Below are 10921 nucleotides of genomic sequence, written 5' to 3'. Positions count from 1 at the left end.
CTCGCGAGCTTGCGGGCCAAGCAGGCGCAGCAGGAGGAGGCGGTCGCGCTCGAGCGGCGGGCCGAGAAGGAGGCGGCGGCGTCGCAGGAGCGCGAGGGCCGCAAGGCGCCCAAGTGGAAACGGTGGCCGTCCCTGACGGACGACGACGACGAGGACGACGACGAGGACGACAACCACAGCCACTTTGCCCTGTCGCTGTCGCTCTCGTCGCTCGGCAACGACAAGCACCAGCTCCCGCACACGCCGCCGCTTCCCGCGGCTGCCGCCGCCACCGCCGAGCAGCAGCCCTCCCCTTCCTCGTCACCGCCGCTCCGCCCTAAACCCGTCGCCGCCTACAAGTCGTCGTTCTCGTACACCTCGACGGGCAGCGGCGTGACGGGAGGCTTCACCTCGCACTCGAACACGTCGTCCCTGTCGCGCAATGCCCTCGCGCCGTCGTCCCACACGGCGCCGACCTCGTCCTCGGCGTCGTCGATGCTGTCGGCGCCACCCATGGTCGCGTCGGGCAGCGAGCCGCTCCCGGGCGGCTTCTCGTCGTCGTCGTCGTCACGCGCCACGTCCACCTCGACCTCGCCCTCGACCGTCTCGACCGCGTTCCAGCCGTCGCACCGCGCCGGCCAGAAGTCGGAGCCGTCCATCTCGCTCTCGTCGGCGCAGGCCCTCGCGCACACGAGCCGGCCGGCCCTGAGCCGGGGCAGCCTGAGCACCGCGACGGGCGTCCTTAGCTCGCCGCCGATCCCGCACAGCGGCAGCACGAGCGTCGAGTCGGGCGGGACCGAGGTGCGAGGCGTCGGCGACGCGCCCGAGGCGGGACATGCGCCCGGCCACGACGGCGACCCGACGAGCGCGACCAAGCACGGCATGCCCCACATCCCGCTCCCGCCGCAGGTCTTGCGGGCCCTCGGCGAGGACTCGCGCGCCCCGACCGGCCTGGGCGTCGACGGCTTCATGACGCCGCCCTCGGTCGCGGCGACGCCGTTCGACGGCGACCCGTTCTCGTCGAGCGCTCCTGCCGACGCCAGCCTCCCGCCCACGCCCGGCGTCGTCGATGCTGCGCCGAGCGCGCCCGAGCCCGCTGCAGCCGGCACGAGCCCGTCGCCGCCGCAGCAGGACAACGGCGCCGTCTCGCTCGACTGGGCGCGACCGTCGGGCCCGGTCGACCCGCGCACCTACTCGGCCGTGACCGGCTTGCGCGACATCGAGGCGTTCATGTGCGAGGACGGCGAGGCGGGCAAGGGCGCGTACGGCAGCGTGAGGAGGGCTCGCGAGAAGGGCCCGGACGGAAAGCCCATCGGCGTGCGTCCCCTCCTGTCTCTCCCTCTCGTCCTTCCTTCTCTGCGAATGCGCACTGACATTATGCGGGTCCGTGTGCAGCCCGAGCTCGTCGTCAAGTACGTCATCAAGCAGCGCATCCTCGCCGACTGCTGGAAGAAGCACAAGATCCTCGGGCCCATCCCGATCGAGGTGCACGTCCTCGACCACCTGCGGCGCGTGCCGTACGAGCCTCGACCTCGCCTCAACTACCTGTCGCGGCGCAGCGGCGGTGCAGGAGGAGCGCGCAAGGGCCCGCCCGGCGCGCACGTCCGCCGAGACTCGGCGCCGCAGCTTGACCTGTGGCACGGCGGCAAAGACGGCGCGCCGGTCCAGACGGGCCACCCGAACGTGTGTCCGCTCCTCGACTTTTGGGAGGACGCCCACTACTACTACCTCGTGCGTCGCGCTCGCCGCCCTTCCTCTCTTTCGCCCTCGTCCCCTCGAGTCCGACGACTGACCCTCCTCGTCGCCCTCGCAGGTCATGCCGTCTGCGACCGCCGAGCCGACACACGGTGCGCAACCTCGACACGGCCAGGACCTGTTCGATTTCGTCGACGCGCACCCGGACGGCCTCGGGCCGGCGCCGCTGCAGCGCATCCTCGCCCAGATCGCCGACGCCGTGTGCTTCCTCCACGAGCACTCGATCGTGCACCGCGACATCAAGGACGAGAACGTCGTGCTCGACCCCGAGGGCAACGTCCGCCTCATCGACTTTGGCAGCGCGGCGTACGTCAAGGAGGGCCGCAAATTCGACACGTTCTCGGGCACGCTCGAGTGCGTCTCTCTCTTTCTCTCTCTTTCCTCTCCCTTCCCTTTCTCCCCTCGCACGTCGACGAGTCCTCGTGGCCCTCACTGACGCTGTCGTTGCCCGCCTGCAGCTTTGCCGCCCCCGAGGTGCTCAAGGGCGCGAGGTACAGCGGCAAGGAGCAGGACATCTGGGCCCTCGGCGTCCTCGGCTACGTCCTCATCTGCGGCGAATGCCCGTTCTGGTCGCCCGACGAGGCGATGCAGGGCCTCGGGCCCGACACGAGGGCGCTCGCGGCCCTGCGCGCCAAGGCGCGCCTCGACGACGGCGCCGACGAGGCGGCGCCGCGCATGAGCGACGCGGTCGATCTCGTGCGGCGGTGCCTCGAGATCGACGCGGCCGAGCGGCCGAGCGCCGACGCCGTGTGCGACCACGCGTTCTTTGTCGGACGGGCAGACGGGTGGAGCGGGTCGAGAGGGTGGGAGCGTCGAGACGAGGGCCTGTAGCTGCTTATGGAGCCGAACACGTATCGCAGACGGATGTTGACACACTGTGCGAGAGCGTCCGGGAGAGACTCGAGCTGCTCGGCGAGGAGAGCGAGCGCCTCTCGGAAGGACTGACGAGCTCTCGAGGGGGACGAAGAGGACGAGGGAGAGCATGCGCGAACGATGGTGCAACAACAAGGAGAGGGTCTACGACGAAGCAGGCAAGCGAGAGAGGAAGAGAGAGAGGGAGACCCCGACACTCGACTGACGACGACGAGGCGAGGGTCACCGTCACGACCCACCCTGCCAACGATCGTGCTGCCCCCTCCCTGCGCTCGACGCGTGCCCGTGACCCTGCTGCTGCGGCACGCTATGCGGCGCCCGTCCGCCACGCCCGCGTCCTCGCGACGACCTCCCACCCGGCGCACGAGCCCCTGCCGGCGCCGGCGCCGCCCCGCCTGCTCCCGCTCCTGCCGCCGCCCTGCCGCCCTCGGTCCATCCGGGAGGGACGACCTCATCTGGGTCGTCGCCGATGGGGACGTCCATGAGGCGTCGAAAGACGTCGAGCGTCGCCCACGCGTCGTTGCCGCTGTTGTGGAACGCGACGGCGGCGCCGGCGCCCGGGGCCGAGGCGGGCAGCTCGACGGCGAGGGTGCGGACGGCGTCCTCGAGGCGGACCTGGCGCTTGCGGCGGCTGTAGCCCGAGTAGAGGCGCTGCGTGTCGAGGAGGAAGCCGGCGCCGGCGACGTCGGTGTAGGCGGTCGGGTCGGCCTCGGGCGCGGGGAGGAGCGGCGTGCGCTCGAACGCGTTCATGTCGAGGCCGAGCGAGGTGAGGGAGCGCACGTCGCCGCGCGAGTCGTGCAGGAGGAGGAAGACGGGGCCGGGGCGGGACGATGGCGAGGGAGGGAGGCGCAGGCGGGCCGCGACGCGTGCGGCGAGGTCGGCGCGAGGGAGGGTCTCGGACGTGCCGAGCTGAAAGTCGTCGCGCGCGTCGGGGCAGTACCGGCCGTTGCGGCGGTGCGCGTTCTCGGCGAGGACGAGGTGCTCGAACGCGGTCGACGGGTCGCCCGCTTCGAGGGCGAGGGCCGCGATGCCGACCTCGGTGACGAGGTCGTGGTCCTGCTCCCACGTCTCGACGTCGACAGCGACGAACGAGGGCGGCGACGAGGTAGAAGGCGGCGACGACGACGAGGCGGCCGCGACGAGGTGGTGGTAGACGACCTGGGCGCGCTTGAGCTCTCGCCAGTGTTGGCGGGTGTGGTGCCAGTCGTCCTGGTCCTTGAGGTGGCCAAAGTGACGCTCGAGGTCGGCCTGGGACGCAAACGTGCGGGCGACGACGGGGCCATGGCCAGAGCGCTCGAGGACGGCGCGCGAGTGGTACGCCGAGTCGCGCCAGCTCGACTGGGCGCGCGAGGGCCCCATCGAGTCGGCGAGAAGGGCGATGAGGCGGCGACACTGGTCGTCGTCGAGCCACAGCTCGGTGACCGAGTCGGGGAGGGTCGCCTCGTACAGGGTCAAGGGGAAGCCGCCGAGCGAGTTGGCGAGGGTCGACATGGTGGCGTGCGAGCGGAAGAAGTCGCGCGCGAGGCCATCGCGCTTGAGCAAAGGCGTGTTCTGCCAGCTGAAGATGACTGCACGCCGGGTGCGAGAGTCGGGGGAGGTGGGGAGGAGGACGGAGAGGGTCAGGCGCTGCTCGACGGCGAAAGGGGACAAAGGGGGGCGCACCGTATTTGAGCTGGGCAAAGCGGGTCGAGTGGACCATGGCGGGATGCGCTGGCGCGTTGACGAGGGTGCGGTCGGGCGGAGAGAGGTTGAGCGAGAGGAGGGGGAGGAGGTCGGGAGGGACGCTGGACGGGGCGCGGTTGGGCGTGGGCCGGCCGAGTTGATGCCAGTCGGGGTAGAAGTGCTTGCCGCGGTTCTGGCTGGAGGCCTAGAGGTTGTTGAGGCGACGAGCGGGTGTGCCTCGAGCGAACGACGACGACGACGACCAGAGAACGGGGGCGACTCGCTCTCTCGGGTCACTTGGGGCGCAGGTTGCTCGGTAAAGGGGGCGCTGTTGGTGCAGAGGCTGTAACGAGTGCAACGGTGCAGCCCTTGAGTGAGGTGGGGAGCGAAGCGGAGGGGCTGGCTGGCTTCCCTCCCAGACGCCGTCGTCGCTCGCCTCGGTCGCTGCTCGTCCCTCTCTTTGCGTCGTCGTCCCGCTTCGTCCGCCAACGTGAGCTACTGCGCCACTACCCCTGTCTGCTCTCTCCCTCGACACGACTCGCCCCAGCCGCGCAAAGCACCTGCCGCCCGCCGCCGAGCCCCTCCCCGACTCGAGGCGAGAACTCGTTCCCGGCCCAACCACCCGCCTCGCTCCCGCCCTGGGCCCCTGTCTGGTGCAAGCGGTCGTTAGGGTGGACACTCGAGGGAATGCGCACGGTGGCGTACCGAGGCTCGAGCTAGCGCGAGGGCGGGCGGGGCACTGCGGCCGTGTGAGCACGCCCCTTCCACCGCCGACTCGCAAGCTGACCCTCCCTCGTCCCCTCCCTGCCTCGCCAACCCGCGCAGTTCCACTCCGCTCGTCAAGATGGGTGTGCGTCCACCCTCTGTCTCGCCCGGCCCCCCGTCGCCCGCGTCCTCGAGCTGACCTTGGTCCTCCCCTCGCCTCCTCCCTCGACCCTGCGCTCCTCGTCCCCGCCCACAGTTCGGCAAGAACAAGTGAGTCGACCGCCTCTCTACCCGTCACAGCTGTGGCACTCATTGCCGCAGCTGCGCCTCTCCTGGGACGAGGCCGCTGACCACCAAATCCCCCCCTCGCAGCGTCCTCCACCGCAACCACTTCCGCAAGGACTGGCAGTCGCGCGTCAAGACGTGGTTCGACCAGCCGGGCAAGAAGCACTCGCGCCGCGTCGCTCGCCAGGCCAAGGCTGCCAAGGCCGGTCTCCGGTGCGTCCCCTTCGTCCCTCTTGCTCCTCGTCGTTCGCGCGCTCACCTCGCTCTTCCTCCCCCCTCGCCCACTCGCTCTACCCTCGCCTGCCTCCCGCCCCTCGACCACTCCTCTTCGCCGCACGTCGACCTGTCGCACCCGCTTGCGCTGCCCCCTCGCGCCCTCGCCCGCCCGACCTCGACCTCGCCTCGCACCCGCTCCCAGCCCGGTTGAGCTCCTCCGCCCGGCTGTCCGTGCCCCGACGGTCCGCTACAACCGCAAGCTCCGTGCCGGCCGCGGCTTCACCAAGGCCGAGCTCAAGCAGGCCGGCGTCCGCGCCAAGGAGGCCCTCTCGATCGGCATCCCCGTCGACCACCGCCGCCGCAACAAGTCGGAGGAGTCGCTCAAGCTCAACGTCGAGCGCCTCGAGGCCTACAAGGCCCGCCTCGTCGTCTTCCCCAAGAAGGCCGGCAAGGTCAAGGCCGGCGACGCGGCCGACGCGTCCAAGGACACGGAGCGCGTCAAGAACGTCGCCGCCGCGTTCCCCATCCCCAAGGGCTCGGCCGTCCTCGAGGAGCCGCGCGCCGTCACGGCCGAGGAGAAGGACTTTGCCGCCTTCCGCGCGCTCCGCGTCGCGCGCTCCAACGCCCGCCTCGTCGGCGTCCGCGCCGAGCGCAAGCGCAAGGCCGAGGAGGAGGAGGCCGCCAAGAAGAGTCCGTCTTCTCTGTCTCTCCTCTGCCTGCTCTCGCGACACGCACTGACCTCGACCCGCACGCGCAGAGTAAACACTCGGCCCTTTGCCTCTTCTTTCGACCGTCCCCCACCTTTTTGTGCTTGTTCCCGCCCCGCCCGACCAACCCTCTCGCACCCTCCCTCCCCCACCCCATGCCCCCCTGCAACGGCGTTGTTGTGCTGGCGAACGTCCAAACCCCGGTGTCGAGTCGGCCCAGGAGGAGAGAGGAGAGGAGAGCGAGCGAGCGAGCGAGGTTAGGACGAGAGGTGACCCGGCAGCGAGCGAGGCGGCGCGCACGAGAGAGCGAGAGCGTCTACGAGCTGCAGGCGTCCTCGCAGACTCACGGAACTGCCCCCTGCTGAACTTGGGCGTCTGCCCTACTTGGCCACTCGCCCGCCGACCACACCTCTCGCTCTCGCTCGCTCGCCTCTGCTCGAGATGGCTCAAGACGACGTCCACCGCATCGAGAACCCGCAAGGCGACGTCGGCGTCCTGTCGTACGCCCCTCTCGACCCGGCCGCCATCGAGGAGTCGCTCCGCAACGAGAGCGATGGCGCCGTCGTCTCATTCGTGCGTCCCCTCTCGCTTCCATGGGACATTCTAGGGACTGTAGCTGGCTCGAGCATCCCTCTGCAGGTCGGCTACACGCGCGACAACTTCCAGGGTGCGCCCGTCTCCCCCCTCCTCCTCCTCCTCGCGCCGGCGGATCCCTCACCCTCGTCCTCCTCGTGTCATGCAGGCCGCAAAGTGACGCACCTCACCTACGAGGCGTACATCCCGCTCGCGCTCAAGACGCTCGCCGCCCTGTTCGCCGAGGCGCGCGCCCTGCCCCCACCCGAACCCTTCTCGCACGCCGCACCGCACGCCTGCTGCGCCCGCTCCGGACCCCACTCGCACGCCGCCGACCACGACGACGCGAGCCCGCCGCGCATCGAGCTCGGGCGCATGCACGTCGCGCACCTCGTCGGGCCCTCGCCGCCGCGCACGCCGAGCATCGTCGTCGCCGTCTCGAGCCCGCACCGCCGCGAGGCCTTCTTCGTCGCCGAGTGGATGCTCGAGCGCGTCAAGGAGCGCGTCCAGGTGTGGAAGCGCGAGTGGTACGCCGACGAGGACGACGAGGCCGTGCGCGAGGGCCTCGGTGCGGGACAGGGCGAGGACGGACGGCGAGAGCCGGGCTTTGTCGGGCGCGACGGCGAGGGACCGCACGGCATGGGCGGTAGGGCGCACGCCAAGTGGAAGGAGAACTTTCCGCACGCTGTCACGGCCAAGGCCGGGCGAGGGCGTGCAGCCGGCGGCGAGGGAGCTGAGCGGGCGGCGGTCGACGATGCGGCGGCGAGCGAGTGAGGGTGTTCGAGCGGGGCAAGACGAGCGACTAGCTCGTCGAGCGGAGCAGGGACTTTCAGGTGCGTCCATCTCTTCCAGAGTCGCTCTCCTTCTCGTGGCGGCGCGTCACGCTCATCTCTCGAGCTGTCACTCCAGAGTAGCACCGATTGATCCTGTCCCACGCTCGCAGTCAACAACATTCGCTGCGGCTCTATCCTCCCTGCGACGACCCCGTCCCGTCATCTGCCGTTCCCGGTCGCCCGTCGATACCCCTCGAGCCGACCTCGACTTGTCGCCCCTCGGCTGTTCGTCCGCTCGACGCCCTCGACCTGCCTCGACAGCGCCATTCACTCGTCGGTCAAGGAGGGCGACGCGCTCGTCTCGACCGCGACGTGCTTGTCGTGCGCCGCACGCTCGTTACGCTCGTCAGGAGCGATGCGGACCTCGCGAGGAGGAGGAAGGTCCAGCAGCGCAGGATCGAGCGTGCGAGGGACGGTGGGACCTGTAGCTGCTACAGGCTGAAACTCTTGCGTGCACGAGAGCGCCCTCGTCGTAGTTTTGAGGCCGCCGAGAGACGGGCACGCCCACGTCGAGAGATCGAAAAGCTCGAGGTGCCGCTCTCGCTCGCAGCGACATTGAGTACTCGCTCGACGGACCTGATTCTCTCGCATCGTCCACAGACTCGCAAATGGAAACGGCAGCACCTGTCTGCGTTGCACGGCGACTCGTCGTCCCTACTCGACCCCGCTCGCTCCCCTTCTCCCTCGCTCAAGCCGAGCTGTCGTTGAGCGCGACGCACGTGCACGCCTTGTGGTGCGCCGAGTACTGCGAAATCAAAATGGGCTGGAGTGAGTGCTCGCTCAGAGAGAGAAGGGAAAAGAGGAGAGAGGGCCGAAGAAGCGAAAGAGGGCGACCCACTTGCCGCACGGTCGTCCCGCTCGAGAGCTCCCAAAGCCGCGCCGTGTGATCGCTCGATGCTGCGCACGTTCGAGATATTGTCAATGCTCGTTGGGTCCGCCAGGAAAGGGGCGAGAGCGTGGGCTGAAGGAGAGAAAGAGGGACGCACCGCTGACGAGGTACGCCGAGTCTGCGCTGTACGCCATGTCCCACACCCACCGCTGATGCCCCTGCAGCACCTTGTCGAGCTGAAACCCAGTCCCGTCTGCGATCCCTCCTCCGCTCGCCGCCCCTGGTGCGCCCGGCGCGCCGACGCCGGCGGCCGATGGCGGCAGGCCCGTCGGCGTCCAAATCTTGATCGTCGTGTCGGCCGAGCACGTCGCGAGTTGCCTGAGGGCGAGAGCAAGAGTCAGAGAGGGCTGCTCGGCGTGTTGAAGAGAGAGAGAGAGAGAGAGAGAGAGGGCGCACTTGGTATCGGGCGAGACGAGGACCCGGATCAAGTACCGCGAGTGCGCCTGGAAGCGCGTCTTGGGCTGCAGGTCGGTGAACGCGAGGCCAGGCTGGATCGTCCACACGTAGACGACGCCCTGCAGGCACGTTCGAGAGCGCGTGAGCGAGAGGACGAGATAGGGAGAGGTTCGAGGGGGAGGAGGAAAGGGAAGACGCACCTTGTGGTTGCCGCCGACGAGGGCCGAGCCGTCCGACGCGATCGAGACAGAGCGCATCGGAACGTCTTCTTCAGGCAGCTGTCGATGCGCGGCGGGAGTGTCAGTGCTCAGGTTCGGCGACGACCTCTCGCGATACCTTCTCGACAGGGCTCGCCGCCGAAACGGCCGCCGACGAGGAAAGAGAGTACGGGACCGTCGACGTACAAGCTCGTGGCTGCAGCGGTCGCCGCCGAGGTCCCACACCTTGATGGCGCCGTTCTGGTCGCACGAGATGAGCTCGCCCTGGTTCGAGTGAAGCGCGAGGTCGTTGACGGGTGCGTGATGCGCATAGTTGCGCTGCGGCGTCGCGGTCCTGTAGACGTGAGAGATGTCAGCGAGGGAATGCAGGAGGCAGGCTGTTGGCGGAACGAGGTGGGCGCGCGAGGGCGACGAGAGGTCGAGGGGTGCATGATGGGCGAGGGGACAGAAGAAGAGAGATGAACGGGACGCACCGGACGTCCCAGATCTTGACCGTACCGTCCTCGCTGCCGCTGACGAGCCACTTGGCCTCGGCGTGCCACGCCAAGCTCGTCACGTTGGCCGTGTGCCCGGTCAGGGTCACGAGCTGCGCGCGCAAGGCGAGGGTGAAGCAAGGGTCAGGCCTGCGCTTCGACTGAACGAGTCGACCGTCCTCGTGCGGCTGGTCGAGCTGCTGGGGATGAGAGCGGGGGAGAGCGGATGAGAAGACGAACCGGCGCGATGTTGCCGCTGCTTGCGGCGGCGCTCGCGGCAATGTCGTACAGCTTGACGGTGCCGACGCCTGCGACGGCGAGAAAGCGCTTGTCGGGCGAGATGGCGAGGCGATTGGGTTGCTGCTCAAGAGGCGGGACGAGTCAGGTCGGGAGGTCCGGGGCGCGACAACCCTGCCCTCTCTCTCGAGCGAGACCGAGGCAGGATCGTACGGGAGAAGAGGAGAGAGCCGACGCACATGATCTTGAGTCTGGATCGTGCGGCTGCAGATGCCCGACCACGCCTCCCAGTACCTGCGCGTCGGCGAGGAGAAGAAGAAGGAGGAGGAGGAGGGGTGCAAAGGTCAGTCCAGGCCGGCTATGACGGGACGAGGCGGACCCTCGGTGGTAGAGACGACAAGAGAGGGCGAGAAACTCACCGAACCGTGCCGTCGTAGCTGCCCGTGACGAGGATGACCGACAGGGCGTCTGCGGCGGCCGATTGTGGGGCGGGCTGCGTAGTTTGAGGCGGCAGGTGGGCCGTGTGCGGTAGAGGCGCTCGTGGCGGCATGGTCGGTGAACTGGAGGACGAGGCTGTCGACTGTCGGGCTTGACGCTGCGCGAGAAGAGACGAGGTGAGCGAGCGAGCGCGCGGACGAGGGGGAGGCGAGAGGAACGCACCAGTTGCGCGAGTAGACAGAGGTAGGTGAGATGCACTAGCTTTTAGTTGAAGTACTGGCTGCAGAACCTGGTCGTTCTTGAGGTGTAGAGGGCGCGAGACGGTCGAGGAGATGGAGGCGGGTGGGGAGGGCAAGAGCAACGGCGGCGATGGCTCAGGCGCGAGGTCTGACGAGGGTAGAGTACTCGTAGGGCGTGTTCGGGGCGGATGCACTCGAGCAGCAGCTCGCCCGGTGCACAGATGGGGGCGGTCAACCCAGAGTCGTTCTCGCCGGGGCATGCTCCTCGTCTCGCTCCCACCACCTGGCCGTGCTCCAGCGAGCCACGCGCTGGCCGCTCTGCCAGCTCGTCCTACACGCTAGCGTTCGCCCCTCGCCGGCGCGCCCTTTCGCCATTCTCCTCGCCTCGCCTCGACCTCTCGCCAACCCTCGGCAGCTCTGCTCTACCAGCACACCCTCTGCGG

At 69.1% G+C, this 10921-nt stretch overlaps 4 protein-coding genes across 4 annotated transcripts; 3 read left to right on the top strand and 1 right to left on the bottom strand.

Moving 5' to 3' along the window:
• Positions 1–861: 861 nt before the first annotated feature.
• RHOBADRAFT_32492 (uncharacterized protein) lies at positions 862–2612 on the top strand (the record flags this gene model as incomplete). The annotated part of the gene is made up of 4 exons (XM_018413033.1): positions 862–1296; positions 1375–1710; positions 1793–2088; positions 2193–2612. 4 exons carry the CDS (start codon positions 862–864, stop codon positions 2563–2565), a joined length of 1440 nt encoding a protein of 479 aa, XP_018273944.1. The 3' UTR covers positions 2566–2612.
• Positions 2613–4740: 2128 nt separating this feature from the next.
• Positions 4741–6381, top strand: RHOBADRAFT_64280 (uncharacterized protein). Its single transcript, XM_018418455.1, has 6 exons — positions 4741–4759; positions 5095–5119; positions 5231–5244; positions 5347–5472; positions 5678–6165; positions 6233–6381. Exons 2-6 carry the CDS (start codon positions 5114–5116, stop codon positions 6235–6237), a joined length of 639 nt encoding a protein of 212 aa, XP_018273943.1. The 5' UTR covers positions 4741–4759; positions 5095–5113; the 3' UTR covers positions 6238–6381.
• A 242-nt stretch (positions 6382–6623) lies between these two features.
• RHOBADRAFT_32489 (uncharacterized protein) lies at positions 6624–8060 on the top strand (the record flags this gene model as incomplete). Its single annotated transcript, XM_018413032.1, has 4 exons — positions 6624–6755; positions 6822–6849; positions 6925–7588; positions 7699–8060. 3 exons carry the CDS (start codon positions 6624–6626, stop codon positions 7527–7529), a joined length of 765 nt encoding a protein of 254 aa, XP_018273942.1. The 3' UTR covers positions 7530–7588; positions 7699–8060.
• A 216-nt stretch (positions 8061–8276) lies between these two features.
• Positions 8277–10351, bottom strand: RHOBADRAFT_31028 (uncharacterized protein; the record flags this gene model as incomplete). Its single annotated transcript, XM_018412941.1, has 10 exons — positions 8277–8333; positions 8427–8485; positions 8575–8795; positions 8874–8992; positions 9074–9151; positions 9278–9425; positions 9565–9677; positions 9805–9924; positions 10041–10095; positions 10221–10351. 10 exons carry the CDS (start codon positions 10349–10351, stop codon positions 8277–8279), a joined length of 1101 nt encoding a protein of 366 aa, XP_018273941.1.
• Between the last annotated feature and the right edge of the window lie 570 nt (positions 10352–10921).

This window comes from Rhodotorula graminis (genome assembly GCF_001329695.1).
Source record: "Rhodotorula graminis WP1 unplaced genomic scaffold RHOBAscaffold_1, whole genome shotgun sequence".
Lineage (NCBI taxonomy): Eukaryota > Fungi > Basidiomycota > Microbotryomycetes > Sporidiobolales > Sporidiobolaceae > Rhodotorula > Rhodotorula graminis.
This window is presented reverse-complemented; position numbering and strand designations above follow the sequence as displayed.

Coding starts and splice junctions, on each gene's coding strand:
- RHOBADRAFT_64280 (XM_018418455.1), top strand. Junction 5,473..5,677: donor GCTGCCAAGGCCGGTCTCCG/GTGCGTCCCCTT, acceptor ACCCGCTCCCAG/CCCGGTTGAGCTCCTCCGCC.